The sequence below is a fragment of the Nothoprocta perdicaria genome, unplaced genomic scaffold (assembly GCF_003342845.1).
Source record: "Nothoprocta perdicaria isolate Ctin4 unplaced genomic scaffold, notPer1 scaffold_158, whole genome shotgun sequence".
Taxonomy (NCBI): domain Eukaryota; kingdom Metazoa; phylum Chordata; class Aves; order Tinamiformes; family Tinamidae; genus Nothoprocta; species Nothoprocta perdicaria.
The window spans coordinates 831,530-848,181 of NW_020454738.1; the positions used below are offsets into that span (position 1 = coordinate 831,530).

A 16,652-nucleotide genomic window follows, 5' to 3' on the forward strand; every position below is an offset into this window, starting at 1 on the left:
TTTTTTTTTTTTTTTTTTTTTTTTTTTTTTTTCCCCTCAGTGAAAAGTGATACAGTAGACAGTTGATTATCTTTCCACAGCATTGGGCTTTTAACCCTGGCTACAGTTTCAATGAGAGTTTTAGTCCCCCCAGGAAATAGAAGCCAAGCTGTCCCTGCATTATCACTGCATAATACAGTCACCCTGTTTGCTCCCAAACAGAGAATCAACACCATTATCATACCAAAGCACAAGCTTGTGTTTTCTCAGCTGTATAACTGTTTGGCTGAAAAAATGCCTTAAGCTATTGCTCTTTTTTGTTTTTTCATTCTGTCTGAAAAAGTCACATCATTTTCAAGAAAGTCAAGGGCTCTTCAAGTGGAAACAGTGCATCTTTGTCTGAATTTCCTATACAGAAAGAATGAATTTTTACAAATGGAAAATACAAGGCAGTGAGACCGTATAATGGTACAAAATGACAAATGATGAATATGCCAACATGCTTGGGAAGGAAAAACAAGTACTCTTGACATCACCTACCTGATAACTGAATCTGTATTTAGGGGATTACATTTTTAAAAGATGGAAAAATGCTGTTTTAGAAGAAAGACCATAAAGTGTGAATAGACACAACTCATGCTAAAGAGAAATATGTTATTACCTTTTTAGAATAGCTTTCCTTTACCTGTAACACAAATTTACTTTTTTTGTAATGTACCATATAAAATATAATCATGGAATTTAAAGGATAGATATCTCCAGGGTGTAGTGACTATTTTGTGCCTCTGTCACTRCATCTTGCTGGGTATACTATAATGTGATCCTGTGAATTAACTCTTAACCATGTGTGCCAGAGGTTCACAAAATGTTGTGATACTTGTATCTTCCCACTCTGACTGAAAGTGGTGAACATTTAGCCTGCTCTTTGGAGGGAGTGTGATTGATTTGGTATACTGGTGGCCATCACTACTGGCAAATAAGTATTGCATCTGTGGATACTAGGGCTGAATGCTACCTAAAATCTGTTTTCCAAGGGAAAATCTATGAGAATCTAAAAGGAAAAAAGAAGTTTTGAATAGTGATGAGAATGGGATTTAAAAAATATGAGTTTTCAAAGAATGAGTATGATCATTTGTTTTGATTTTCCTGAGTTATCCTTGCAACATGCCACATGCACTCCTGCCGCAGGCTCCCAGCCTGGTCCCCAAAGTGGATTCCCAACCTTGTCTGTCTTCCCGCCAGAATGGCTGGCAGAGACTTGTCACAAAACCAGACCTGTGTGCATGGTCAATGTCAAAGATGCTAGCATTTGAATTTTCCATCAGGAAAACTTCCTTTTGGAAAACTTCTGGCTGGATGGAGTAGTAGAGTAGCATTTGTTGTGGAAATGTTATTTCCCTTCCCTGGAATTGAAAATTGTTGGGGAAGGGGGTCATATTTTCCTTCTCTTGCTCAAGAATGCAAAGTATGCACAGTAGGAAAAAAAAAAAAAAAAAAAAAAAGTGCTAGCTATTAGCGGTATTTATGAATTTTGTCATATCTGGTTCCTGATCAGAAATTCTACTAGTGAGCATCTTTGTAAATACTTCAGTTCCCTGGACATCTTTAAAGAATTGCCTTTGAATGAAAAAACAAACCATAAATGACTGTCATACTTTTCCTGGCTTCAATACAGCCAGCATTTAGTTCTGCATCAGCAGTGGGTAGAAGGTTTAGCAACTCATGACTTGGCAGAACCAGCAATAGAAATAGAGCAAAAAATTCTGGATGAATACTTTATTCACCAGAAAAGGCAATTTGGGACAACTAGGGCAATTTGTGAGTCTCTGCCATGTTTGGTAGAAAAGAAAAATGGTGTATGTATGAAGAAGTTTTCAAAATTTTAAATGAAATAATTCTTGGTTATTTCTTGTTTGCTTTGAAAGATGCCCACCTTTCTTTTAAAAAAATGGAAGATGAAATAAATATTTCTGAAAAAGAAAGAGTTCAAAATATTTTGGTTTTTGTGTTCAAATAATTGAAAAAAAATGTATGTTTGCCACTTTTTCCTTTATTCATCCAGCAAACAACTCAATAGTCACATTAGTCTACGAGTAGTTGCTTGGTTGCTGAGTAGGACATGTGGGACTTGATTTTAATCCAATTTCATCTCAAAAGGGAAGAAGGTCACCAGCCAGATCATTGTCTTCCCAGCCCACCTAGGGCTGCTGAAAGTGAGCAAAGAGAGGACACTACAACTTCCACAGGGCTGGTTAGGTATAGAACTGCCTCCTAACAAAATCTGGTATACTATATATATATACCAGATTTATATATATATATATATATATCAGATACCATACATACTTTCTAGTAGAAGAATAATAGCTCTGATAGCATAAGCTTTTTTTTTTTTTTTTTTTTTTTTTTTTTCCCTGTCATTTTAATGTACATAAATCAAAGAATATGGACATTAAAATCTTGCAGAGGCAAGCAAACATTTATCACAGCTTGGGAAATGATAGCTTTAGTTACTGTTCCCCTCCTCTTCTACTCCCCACCATCAGGGTTTCAGCACTGGACTGCTGGGCTGCCTGRTAATACTGCTTGCTACAGTAAATGTAGTCATTACTTTAGTTCTTTATTAGTGTATTGTAGTGGTTTGTAGTGGTTACACGATAAACATCACAGGGCTGGCCTCAACATCTCCCTGCTACAGGCTGGTTCTTGGCTTCTTCTCGATTCCTCCTTATTTCTGAAATGAGTATTCCACAGAGAAGAAAACATAATTAGAAAATATATTAAGGCAGGTTAGTTGTGTCATAGAGCACCTTTCCAGGTTTCCTAGGGGTGAAGGAATGCTACTGGATGTGGAAGGGGGTATCCCAACAATTAGAACTGGTACTGATGGTTTCCTCTCTATAAGGTTTAATGTATACAAGCATTTCATGAATATCCTGTCTTCCTTTGATGTTCATTTAGAGGAACTTCACTAGGTTCATTGATGTTACAGCAGTATTACATAGAGCACAAACCACTCATTTAAACAGTGCACATGGCTAACAGATTAGGAAATAAATCAAGGGAAAGGAGTTGCTTATCATACTTGGCTCCTGTTGAAGACAGACCTCATTCTGAACAAAAAATTCCTCATTTACTCACTCTAAAACATTGACAGAGCATCTGAATAATTGATATTATTTATGGTTTGATTGGGAGCAAGCCACTGTCTCTCAGAAAACTCCAAAATAAAACTGCAGAAAGGAAGTTCTGCAACATGCAGTCAAACACAGAACAGTTAATTTTTTTACAGAAAGGAAATTACAGGAACTGCTTAGTGTCCTTTCTGCAAGTGATAAAGTTGAATGAGGCAGAAATTCCAAACACAGAGCAAATGGAGCCAATATGCTATTGGGGTTATAGGCTCTTCAAATAAAATTTTACAAGGTCTACCTTTTAAAAATCAACCACCACTAATATTTTATACTTGGTAGCTTGATAATGTCAACCTTGTATTTGTAGTGTTATTGCAGATCTTGCATTCTGTCTGTAAGCAAAATTATGGAAAAGATGGTCAGTGCTCTGGTGACAGTCTGTATTGTGGGATAGTTTCAGATACAACTTTAGATACAACTGTTTGGATGCTTAAAATCAAATGAAGATATTAGCTAATGTGGATGATTCGTGGTCTATACAAAACAGATATCTGTTTGTTGTGTCACACAGCAATATTTTACACTCAAAGTTGGATGTATAAAATTTTGCTCTATAGTGCAAAAGGAAAGTAAGCACTTAGGAATAACATACACAAAGCAGCCTGAAGACTGGAGAGTTTCTTGTGGAGATAACGGGGAAAAGCTGAGGAACTCCAGAAAAAGGGCCATGCCAGTGATATAAGAAACAGATTTTCTCCTTAAAACACAGGAAGAAGCTGCAGCATCTGATAGGCAAGTGGTTATAGCACTCATCTGAAATGTGTGGACCAAGATGAAACCTTTTCTATGCTCATGTCAATAAGTAAATCACTCAACCACCATGAAATACCCTGTGACAGGGCTTCCTCAACCTATACCTGTGCTTGTGACAAGACAGTAAGAACCCCTTTACATTCCAGTGGTTAAGATTCCCGTTTGGAAGAGGAGATTGTTTACCAAGTCCCCAGCTCAATGCATTTTAAAATGTTTCCATACCAAGTGGAACATCTTCAGTGGGATAGGTGGTTGAGAGAGGTCTACTTCAGAAAAGTCTAGGATTTGGGGCAAGTGGACCTTTTGTGGGTAAAAGAAGGCACAGGTGAATGTCAGCTAAGGCAGAGATGGATCGTGACAAACCATGAAACCCACTACTGCTTTGCTTTGTACTTGTTTTAACTCTTGTAGTCTTGGTGCAGTAGATCTGAGTAGTTTTCCATGCATTGGGTGGCTAGAAAAAAACCCTATTTTTAGAAAATTGCACAGGATTTCAGACTTTTATCAACATAGTTCTCTGTACGTAATGGAGATACCATGGTAAAATTACATAAAATGATCGAAAATGAAGGGATCAGTTGTCACTCACTGCAGCACTTTTGCATTTATTTATTTGTAATGTGTTGTTGGAAGCAATCACTTTCTGTTTGCTCATTTAAAGCTGTGCCATGGCATGAGAATGGCTCAACGATAAAACAAGCTAGGTACCTGCCAAGCATATTATGTTCCTCTGATTCCAGCCCAGTAGGCTGGAGTTAAAATAATCCAGCTGGCTCAGCAATTGTGTGAAGGCCATTTATGGCAGCACTGTGTAAGTGGCAGGAAGGCTAACTCAGGGCTTCTGTTATTATTTTGCCCTCGGTGCTTTCAGCACTCTAGGACCGGATTTGCACAGTCAGAAATGCTAATTCTTGTGGCTTCAGCTTTGTGCTTTGTGCAGCACATTCCAGCTGTTTATACATGTCTAATATGACTCCTATGGGCATTTGTGAGGGAAAACAAGCTGCCCCTTAAAAGAAGGTAACAAGTAATCTGTACTCAGCTCTGTTTTACAGAAATTGCAGTGGTTTGGTTCCTACTGTCTCCCGGCTTGTGGCACATCATCTGGGACACTGCAGAGTTTCACTGGGTTTTACAGATGCTCCGTAAAGGTGTAACTTGTAGGATTTTATTGTGTGAGACACAGAAATGCATCCCCACTGTGTATCTAATCTGAAAGTATGAATTCATAGCATCACCTCCTAAATACCTCTCTTCTGTCTCAGATGGGGTGTATTGCATTTTGGGCATGGCAGTGGGCATTGCAGTGCCAAGCTGGAGTGGAGTWGTCACTGCTACAGAGATATATGATTCTGCTTGGAAAAGGCATGCTCCCTGCTGAATGCTATATGTGCTGAGCAGCAGTACTCAGCTCCTCAGAAACTTCCTGCTTGAGGCTCAGGACCTGCACAATAGAGTMTGTGTCATTTGTTTGCATTTTTATTTGTGTCATTAAGCTCAAGAAAACTTTGAAAGCTGATAGTATTTAAAAACATGGTGCACAGGTGCAAAACCTCCTGAAATGGATCCTTTCAGACCAATGTATGTTCTGACTGCCTTGAAAAGAATTGCATAGAGGGTATTATTCAGCCATTGCATACTTATTTGCCATAATTTTTCAGAGTTTTGGGTGTGATTTGTTTTGCCTGACTGTAAATSAACAATTCATTTGTGGTGGCAGTGTCCTCTGAGGTGCTCTAAGGAACCAGAGACATCTCCAGAGATCTTGCTAACGTGTGCACTTGTGGACTAGCAAATGGAGGCTAGATACCTAACGGGGCATTAGATCATGCTTAGATTTAGAAAACCAAGTAAAGCCCTTTGTGTTTATATTGAGATGTAATATCTGGTAAACAAAAGAGAAAACCTGCCGTTGCCTATATAAAAAACTCTTTGCTTAAAAACTTTAAGACTGTAAGGAAAGAWAAAGTGCAAACTTAGCTGTGAAGGACAATATACCTTTGACAGGARTAACATGCATCTCATTAACTGACTACTGTTTACCCTTCAATGCAGGCAATAGTATAAAAAGCCTTATGACATTTTAGTCTTGGAATACGTCTGATTTTATAATGGACCAGTCAATTCAAATCAAAATGAGCTTTTACTATATAGAAGACATCTGATATTTGGACATTTGCAATTATAATATCTATGAAGATGTATTTTTACTATAGAATTATTAGAAAGGGCAAGCAGGGGAATGTTGAATAACATACACAAGAGGTTATGTCAACCAATGGGATACTATGCTCTGAGTTTCCTTTAGGGTTATGGTTACCAAACATAACTAATTATTGAATATTGTAACTAGCTCATAAGAGATTAACAGAGCTATAACTATAATCTTTTCAGGGCTCTTTTCCAATACGTATTGTATCTTGCCCTATCTCTATATTCTTTCTGATAAGCTGTGACTGTAAGTCCACTTATATTTTGTTAGAATTTTAATTCTTTTGCCAAAGACAGTAAATCATAATTAGAATATTTTTGTGAATACATATTTCCATGAATATTTTGATTACTTTACTTGTTATAAATCAATAAGCTAACAAACAAAAAAGAACTGGACTCAAGCTTTTCATAAATGTGTTTATTTTTCAAGCAAATATCTTCAGTTTTTGAAGGAGTCTGGAATATAACATATTGTGCCCCATTTCATTCTAGGTCTCCTACGTTAAAGCTATTGACATCTGGATGGCTGTGTGCCTTCTCTTTGTCTTTGCTGCGTTACTGGAATATGCAGCTGTCAACTTTGTTTCACGGCAGCACAAGGAGTTTCTGAGACTTCGAAGAAGGCAAAGAAGACAAAACAAGGTACAGCTGTTCTTTACTTAGGGTGGCTGAGTTTGCCCTGACAACATGCTGACAGTCTGATTTCTCACCTCAGTTCTTCCTTCCCTTGAAGGAAAGTCTCAACTCAAGGTTTCCTTTTGAGTGATTTACTCCTTGACAGAGAGCTGAAAACTGGCTACTGGGTTTATTTGCAGCTCATTGACCTTATTAATAAATGTCAATAGATTGGTCACTGATTCTGAGATTTTTATTCTCTTCCCCTATTTCCTGAGACAGCTGTACCTTATTACCTATTCCAGGCCAGACTGCTGTTAGATTTTCCTTCCGTCCCCAAATCTTATGCTATTATGGGATATCAGCCAGCAGATAAGGTGCAGTTGGAAGTAGCAATGTAGATAGTGTACCAATATATTTCTCTGTCATCATCCAAACCAAACCATGTTTGAAACCTATCTTTTCTAGTCCATCCCTAGCTAGTCATGTTAAATTGGGAAATTCCTTAGGAGGGCCCCTTGCAGGAGTGATCAGCCATTCTACCCTCACTTGAAAGCCATCAGTGACTGGGATCATTCCCACCTTAAACCAATACACGAGATATTGAAAAACAGAGAGTAGGATTTTTTTTTCTCTATATTCCACTATTTCACAGTTTGTTTTTGATACAAACCAAAAATTGTTAACAAAAGGACTCTCTGTATCACTATCAGATTATTTTATACCAGTGACTGAAATGTCAGATGCTCAGGCTTGTTTTTACTCTGAAGTCAATCTAGAAAAATTTTTAAGAAGTCTGTCTGTCTTTCCTCATTTTTCATTTAGCAAACTAAAAGACAAGAATAGACATTAAACTGAATTGTAGTCATAATTCCTGCAACTATAAGAACTTTACATTATTCATCCTTCCTGCTGTCACTGGTTTTCTGTAAGAGCAGAAACATGAAGGTTTACTGCTGCCGGTGAACACTTGCTAGGTAAAATAAATATTTGCTTGCATTTGCTTGGTAAAATAAATATTCAGTTGAGCTGCACAACAGTTATAAGCAGCAAATAATGGGTTCCTTTACAAGAGGGATGACAACAATGGCACAGGGCATTTTTGTTTTGACATGTCTGTCTAATAAATGTTCTGTAGCTAATGTATTATTTGATGGATGCTCTGGGAAGCAATCCAGTGCTGTCCTCTGGCTTAATGTTATTTTTAGGTGAGYTGAGATTCCTGCTAAGATTAGATTACTAGAGAGAACAGAGATGCTTGCCAGTCGTAGGCACATACWCCAGATGTGCTGCCACTGGATGCCTTTGTTTCCATGAGCTGCAGAACAGCGGCAGAAAATGCTCTATTTGGCCTGCAATTTCAGTTTCAGATACAATGTTTTCTTTAGAGGTGAACAAGTTAGCAAGACATCAACATCTGTAAGGATCAGTGATGGCCTTGACATCATTAAAAAAATGATGGAGCTTTGGCCCACAGAAACTGTCACTCATCTGCTGTGGGGAATGATTACTCTGATGACTATTAAAACAGGGTCTATAACAAAAAAAACAGATCTGCACTTATCTAAGCCTTATATATGGCTTCTATACAARATGGGAAATGCCCTAATGAAACACAAGGAAATAGTCTGCTGGAGAAATAGATGGCTCCCCATTAGCAAAAGCTTGCGTTCACTTTCCTATAAATCTGGCCACTCACTTTACAAGAAGAATAATTATTATGGCCAGCTTTTTATGATGTAGTGTCTGCATCTCTTTACTTGAGGTTTCTTCCTGAGATAATCTTGGTTTATTTTGTCTTGAAAGTGAATCACATAGTTTTGCATGATGGTCTTCTCTAACTGAGCGTTCTTCTCTTTGCGTGTTGTATGTGTTGTTCTGTTACCATTGTACTATGCCCATTTTTGCTGCTGCTGTCTATGCTGACAATCTGGGGACAGGCACAGGCTGTGACTGTTGGGAATGAAAGCGTCGAGTCCGTGCGGCGCATGAATGGCTTGCGGAGCAAAGAGTCATCAGCGCACGGGACAGTGAATCAGATCGGCAATTCAAGTTTGAGGGTAAAACTGTAGTGAGAAAGAGAAAGCAAGAGAGAATTCCAGCATTTGCAATGATGTCATAAATCATTAGAATGGATGATTTTCATGACATCACTAGTAACCTCTTGTATTCTCTTTGCTAAGTGTCACCACAAAATATACAGTACTGTCCCCAGCATGAACAGCAGTTTCATGCATATCTTCCTTTTGGCCCATCCTTGTGCTTGCTTTCTTGTTTCTATGAGTGGATTGTGCCATTCCCATTCCAAACATCCTAAGGAAAGTGCATGTGTATTCCATAGCCTGGTCCTGTAATAAGTGTAGAGTGAGTGGGACAGAAGCAAAGGAAATGTCTTGAGACAGGAAATCCTGCATTGTCTCACCTTTCAAATGAGAACATGCCAACAAAACTATAATGCATATTTAATTGGTATGATACTTATTCCTGCACCATCAACATGCAATGTTCCTTCTCATCATGCCATGAACCCTACTTAGTGGAGAAAGAATACCTGTGAATCCAAAATACATTCTTTGGTTTCTTTATTCTTGTCGGAAAAGAGCCATGGGGCCAAAGTCGTTTACACAGTGTAATGCATAGCAAATCTGAAGAAATAGCATAGCAGCTGATAGATCCAGATTACAGGTGAGTAGCAAAGATAAACAAATCAGKGTTGTAGAGAGAAATGGGCTTGGTGTACAGCCCTCTGCTTGTTACTAGTAGCTGGAAAATGAAATTTGTTCATTTAAACAAAATGGGACAAGAATTTAAATATTTCACAAGTTGATTTCCTAAAGCAAGCACATTGCTGGAGCAGCTTTTGAGTTGTAATGTGTCTCTGACTTTGATCAAGCTCTATGAAAAGTTTTGTGATTGTAAGATACAAATGATTTCAGTGAATTTAGTGCACTATAAAGGGAATTGTTAGCTTTCAAAATCACAGCAGTAAAGTTACACAGTTACTGTTAAACAGAGAAATTAGGATAGAAGKTTTGAAATAGGATAAACTGCTGACTTAGAGACATGATATCAAACAGTGGAAGAAAGCTTTCATTTATGGAGCCCTTTCAAGGTAGAAATAATCATATTTACACATATACCAAGCCAAACATAACAATTGCCAGGAATTGCCAGAGTCTTTCTAGAAGAGGCAATCAGTAAGACCATGCTGCTGTTGGACAGCTGACATCATGCAGCTGTGAAACAGTCCAAGTAAGTATTCAGCACTGCACATGTCATTGATCACTTAGGGGCAGAAGCCCAGCTAAGGTACATGTAAGGACCTGTTATTCTCTGCCTAAGGCAAGTCTGGAGTAATCTCTCTTCTATATTTATAGAAGATGGCTTCTTCTATATTTATAGAAGCTAGGATGGCGCACAATAACGCCATGACTCGGAATTATTTTTACTGCAAAGTCTCAGGAGCTAGAGCTCCAGTGGTGTTGATTTCTTCTAGAGGATTCCCAGCACAGAAAGTAGTTTGTGCTTGAGAGGTGAAGAGAGGAGACAGACTAGGGCAAGGCTATATCCATGTTTTACCCATATATTCAGCCCATATATTCAGCCTGAAAGGGCACAGGTTTTGGAAGGGTTGCTATCATAGTACCAGCTCAGTACATTTCTGCTCAGGGCATCTGCCTGCTGAGAGGAACATGGACTGTAGTGCCAGAGAAGGCTTACAAGCAAGGAGCTTGACTTGCTGAGTTATTGCTTACAGCACTAAAAATTTACAGTAAATGCACATCCAATAATCATAGCCAAGAGGAGGCTGTGGAAAAGAGGGTGACTGAATATTTATACTGCCTCATTCTGTTCCAATTTGGGGAGACAAGGATAGGAAATAAAGCACATCTGGCCAAAATAAGTGTATTAAGCTGTTAGATCTACAGAATAAGGAAAAGACTCTTTTCAGTTTCGTAAGCCCGCATCTCTGTCACTGCTTTCATTAYGGGCTCTGCTGGGTTTTGTTCTTCTTAGTGTGGCAGCCATGAGGGCACTGCATGAAAGCAGAAGAAACCTGAACAGTGGTTAATGTTTCTTTGGAAGGCTTAGGTGGTGTTGCTGATGGTCCAAACATTGCATTTACAGCTGAACCATTGACCTGTCACTGCATTATGGAAGATTGCACTATCAGAACATTTTGCAACATTTTAAACAAAGTAAAATCTTACATCCTCAGCTAATCAGCTCTTCAACCCATTTGCATTCCCCAAGCAGTTTCTGTTAGAGATAGTATTCAGTGCTTGTCTTAAAGACTTGTGTAGCCTTCATGCACACAGTGGAATGCATCCAACAACAGAAGTATGTCTCTGATACGTGGAATGATTGCCTATTTATTACATAACACACTCTACTCCCTTTCGTATAGAGAGAGTATAGTCTTTAGAAGCCAAGAGCCCAATGGTATTGAGGATATAGTACAGTTTCATTACATTAATATTTAAATTTGTGTAGTGCMAGATCACCTGAAAGAAAATTACTTATTTTTAAAATATGATTTCTAATAATCAAATGAGATTTGCTTATTTTTCAAGATAATGGGATTCAAAGGAAGCAGCAGAACTCTGATTACATAGATTCCCATCCTTTCTGAGACACTGATTATTATGTAACATGATCAGTACTCAAAATGAGTCACAGTACAACAATACTCATTACCAGCATCTTGAAGATGACTTACCCCTTGTCCTAAATTATGCATGTGATAGCCAAAAATAGGCATCACGTTTGGGACTGTTAGAGTTAATAGTGATAATTTTACAGCTTGAACAAAAAAAAMCCCATGCAACTGGAGGCTGTAACACTGTAACAGACTCTAGTCCCATGTGCTGGGGGCACAGAGCAATACAAATAGTAGTGCTGTGTCCTGTTGGTTTCACATGCATGCAGATTAGCAAAGGGAGGTACAAATGGTGCTGTCAGATGAAGGAGCTCGGAGTGAGACTAAATGGTTACAGCAAAAAAGAGAACTCTGCTTAGTAAAGATGGAAACATTTGGTGAACAGTTTAGAGAACTGCTGTTCTCTGGGGGAGCTGTCAGTGGAGAGACAGATGCCTGAAGTGTCCAAACAAAATCATTTTGACTGTCAAAATGATAAAATATTTGCATCTTTAAAAAGAAGGAGAGGTACTCATTGAGCAAGACTGCTTTTCAAAGACAGTCTCTGCCATTTTGAGCATATTGAGATACCTCCGTCAGACCTCCAAACAATTTTCTAAGATTTCCTAGATTTTCCTGCTGTAAAAGGCAGTGCCTTTAGCCTGCCTTCCCCTTTAAAACATTTGGTACTACTGTCCCCAATGGAAATTTTTATACGCTAACATCCGTGTGTACAGTGCCTGGCAGTGTAATGCACAGTTTGCGTTATGTAACCTGCTGCATCATGTGAATAATGGAAGTACTCAAGGAAAACCCTTTTTGCTGCGCTATTTTTGGTACTCACAGATCAAGCCCAAGCACACGAGTTTCATTGTGAAAAATAGGAATCCAGGGTGAATGACTTTCTCTCTCTCTCTCTCTCTCTCTCTTTACTTAATGGATTAAACACAGGGTAGATTGTGTTATGGATAAACACCCTCAAGATATTTTGGTCACTTTTATTTCTCCAGGGCAAACTGCATTAGCACTTTTATGTAATGACACTAAAAAAATCTAGAAGATAAATACACCAAAATGATCATTTATCTTGATCAGCTCTGCCCTGCTCTGGTGAGGCCACACCTGGAGTATTGGGAGCAGTTCTGGGCTCTGCAGTATAAGAGGGATGTGGAGCTTCTAGAGAGGGTCCAGCAGAGAGCAACAAAAATGATTAAGGGACTGGAGCATCTCTTGTGTGAGGAAAGACTAAGCGAGCTGGGCCTATTTAGCCTGGAGAAGATTGAGAGGAGATCTGATCAATATGTCTAAGTACATGAAGGGTATAATGCAGGGAGGAAGGGGTCAAACTCTTCTCAGTTGCGGCCAGTGACAGGACAAGGGGTAATGGGTGCAAGCTGCAACACAGGCAGTTCCATCTCCATGTGAGGAAGAACTTCTTCACTGAGGGTGACAGCCCTGGCACAGGCTGCCCAGGGAGGCTGTGGAGTCTCCTTCTCTGGAGATCTTCCAAACCCGCCTGGAGGCCGCCCTGTGCCCTGTGCTCTGTGTGTCCCWGCTGGAGCAGAGGGGTTGGACTTGATGATCTCTAGAGGTCCCTTCCAACCTCAACCATCCTGGGATTCTGTGATTATAGTTGGATATACTACAGTATGCATTTTGAGCTACAGACATTGAACTTGTCAAACTCCAGACAGGGACAATGGACATGTGTTACTAAGTCACCTTGTGATTTTGTGTCAATACCTGCTTTTAAACTGTGACTATGAATAGTCGGAATGGGTTTAGTTAACATCAGAATATTTGTATTGTTTATTAACTAGTGTTGTTATAAAGGATTGAAAGGTTTAAACAAAAACATCATTTCAAACTAGAAAAATGTTGCCATAGAAGATTTAGGTTGAGATCTAGATTTAAGTCTAGAGTAATGTAAGAGAGAGAAGAGTATTAAAATCAAAAAAAAGTATGAAAAGAAGCAGATTGGTCATGGGGGTGCTATATGAGCAAGTCTGTCTAGGTGTCCCAGAGTAGATGAGAGAATAGAAATACGATAGCAACTAGCAACAGAGAAAATAGGGGGAATTAAGTTACTAAGCTTCCTGGAAAAGCAAATAAAAAAAATTTAAATAGAAATACAAACACAGACAAAGAAATAGTGTAAGCTTTTTTTTATGTATATATATATATAATCTACTGTTTGCAAGGGTTGCAAAAAGCAAATGTGTATTATTTTCTCAGACACAGTAAGATGACAGATTGTATATTGTTTCACCCCAAATCAAGAAACAGAAGAGAAAATGGATAGTCAAATTTCAAGGGAGAAAATATTGGAAACCAAATAAAAAGTTGGGCAGATTAAAGATTCTGTAATTAAAGGCAGACTAGTTTATGGAAAATGTAATATCAGTTTGCAGAAGAGATTATTGAAGCAGCCTAAAAGTTGAGAAACAACTCCAAATATCAAATGCTTCATATCTAAACATTATTGAAAGCTGGAAGAGAACAAATAAACAGCTGGAATCAAGGTACCAGAGAAGAGGCAGACTAGCCTAGAAAATAGAATTCTTAATTCTGTTAAAAAAAAGTCTAGATCAGGGGTAGTGAAAACCAGAGAATTAGAGAAATTACAAGTTTTAAGCCTGTAAAATTCGTGAATCATCATATCCACTGAATCAGAGAGACTCCATGGTTCAGTACTGGCAGGAAACTCAGGTTGGTATACTGAGGATCTGCCATCATCCAAACCACAGTAAACTCATTATTATTAATTGAAAACAAAAAACTGCTACCTCATATTTTCAGAGAAGAAAAAATATTGCTAAGTGTGCTGATAACAAAGGTTATCTCTCTACTGAGCGTGGTGAGTTATCTGGCCATGTTGGAGCTGTTGCTCCTTGTTACTGAAGTTACCACTTCTCAGGCAGATAGGAACCACTAAGGCACACTGTTTTGGGTATGTATAATGCACTCATATTTTTAGTACAAATATTATTGAAACTTTAGAAGATAAAGCACAGGAAGATAAAGTTTTGTTCAGAAGAATCATAACTACTACAACATAGATTAATCTGTGGAAACAAGGCACAGAAAATCAAACTGTAGGAACCAGGCATCGTATCAAAGCACCAAACAGGGTATGATGTAGTATGATGACTCATGCTGACCACCTTCCAAATACCATAGCAAATTACAACTTAATATGAAGTAAGATATGAGCAGAATATAAGTGTGGTAGAATTAACGCCACAGAAGAATATATTTCAGATCTGAGGCTGTAAAATGACTACACTCCATCACCTCAGGATAGATAGAACTAGAAAAAAAAATCTAGGTGTATCTGAGAAAGTTTTTATTGTTTTGTTTGTTCTTGTTTATTTGGCAGTGTTCCTTCTGCTTTAGAAACTCAGAGTCCTCCCTTGTACCTACCCAGCATGCTGCGCATGAAACGATCAGTTCTAACCTGACAAGCCTTGAGGACTGAAGTTTGCACTTCACTTGAGTGAGTTTGTCCTGGTAGTTACTCATGAACAGCAGGAAATATGCCAGAAATGAAGTCTGCAGTTTTCCAGCTCATGAAAGGTGCTCTCCAGCTGGGTGCAAATGTCTCATTTTTTATTATACCTAGGGGAGAGTGCAAACTGAAAATAGGGCAGAGGAAGCTAAAAAAAAAAGCTAGGAAGACACGTTCTTATTTTTGGTGTTTTAAAGCAACAAGAAGTAGCTTTTCAAGAAACACATGCTAGAGGAACAAACTTGTGTTTTCCAGATTGTTTTTGAAATTTATGATTTTGTTGTTGAATCTGTTCTGTGTTTTCTTACTTTGTTCCTACTTTCATCTGCAAAAACAAAGATGAGGGACTTCAGGTTGACTACATTTGACCTAAACTGTTGCTGTCCAACACTCCAGAAAAAGTGTAAGAAGTCAGTGCAACCCTAGGACTTATCCCTTTTTGTTTTAGGCTCCATGAAAGGTCAAGGAAATGACTTTGCCCCTAATTTTTCTCCTTTGCTCCTGCCTTGTAGGTATTGCATTTTTATTTGTTGTCATTCAACAATAAGCCCCTGACCTTAGGGTTCCTCACTGTAGTGATAGTCTAGCCCTCTGTGCTGTGAGGGAGTGAAGAGATCTGTGAGAAAGACAGTTTCTGAGTCCACGTTGCCAGGGTTTCATCAGAGCACTTTATATCTGCCCTGGGATCTGTTCTGAGTTTTGTTTTCAACAACTTAGTTTTTCAGCATGAATAAATATAAATTAGTGTTTCTGCAAGAAAAATCAAAGGATAGCACTCTTAGAGCCAAGCATAATATGGGCTAAGGATATCAGCTGTATCAATGTATTTCAACCTTAACTTGAAACAGTGCTAGTCCTGCATATCTCCAGAGATACCACACCAGTGGTATCAAATTACATAGTAAATTGGTGAGATGGGCAAGTGTTCAGTAGGATCCACAAAATGCATATTTACATCTGACCCAATTAATCCTGTTCTCCACAGGGGGAAGAAGCTGCTATTTGAAAGTAATTAATTGTGAAGCATTCTGTAATGATGTTGTCCAAATGACATTGTGCAAAACCAAATTGTATTAACTAGACTGTTGAAACCTCATGCTGTCTGAAAGTCTGAAAAAACTTCATGTKTTCCTGTGAAATCTGCTTTTTGTAGTGCTTTTAAAAATGTGATGTTAAAGCCATTTGTTTCTCTCTGATTTTTCTTTCCAGAAGGCAAACACTATTTTTTGTAACTCTTATTTAAGTTTACAGCCATTGCTTAGAGCAAAATGACCAATCAAAGCCTCATTCTGACACTTTTAGTTTGATTTAATGATTAATGATAATCAAATATTTGCTTCATTTGATCCACTGCTAGATAAAGATACTGTTTATTATGAATATGGATATCCATGCYAGAATATTTCTCCTGGATTAGCTGGTTTGAAATATTTGTAACTGTATGGAGAAGCTATYATCCTTTGTGGCACAAATTTTCCGCGAAGTTAACTCAAATGCKCTCTGTTAACTTTCACCACCTTTATTATTTCATTTCTCCAGATGGCTTGCTCTTTTAATATGGTTTGTCTGAATTGTCAGGTTGACAGGAAAGAGGTGTACAACAGATACTCTTCCAATAAACAAGTTTTTACCATATTTTCTGTTAAGATTTTGCAAAACATATTCCTGATGGAATTCCTTATGGAAGGTTGGTGAGGCTGCAACTGCCACAGCACTTCTCATATGAAATTCAAGAAAGGGCATCTTTTTT

At 38.2% G+C, this 16,652-nt stretch overlaps 1 protein-coding gene across 6 annotated transcripts in view; it reads left to right on the plus strand.

Annotated features, from left to right (window-relative positions):
* GLRA2 (glycine receptor alpha 2) overlaps positions 1 to 16,652 on the plus strand; it is a 117,937-nt gene that overhangs the window by 82,385 nt on the left and 18,900 nt on the right. For 3 of the 6 annotated variants that reach the window (XM_026035314.1, XM_026035318.1, XM_026035315.1), the window contains exons 8-9: positions 6,633 to 6,782; positions 8,696 to 8,815. In XM_026035314.1, the coding sequence (XP_025891099.1) occupies positions 6,633 to 6,782; positions 8,696 to 8,815 (270 nt within the window). Of the gene's footprint in view, positions 1 to 6,632; positions 6,783 to 8,695; positions 8,816 to 14,773; positions 14,874 to 16,652 lie in introns of those variants that run through there. The other 3 variants (XM_026035316.1, XM_026035317.1, XM_026035319.1) reach the window with 2 other exon arrangements.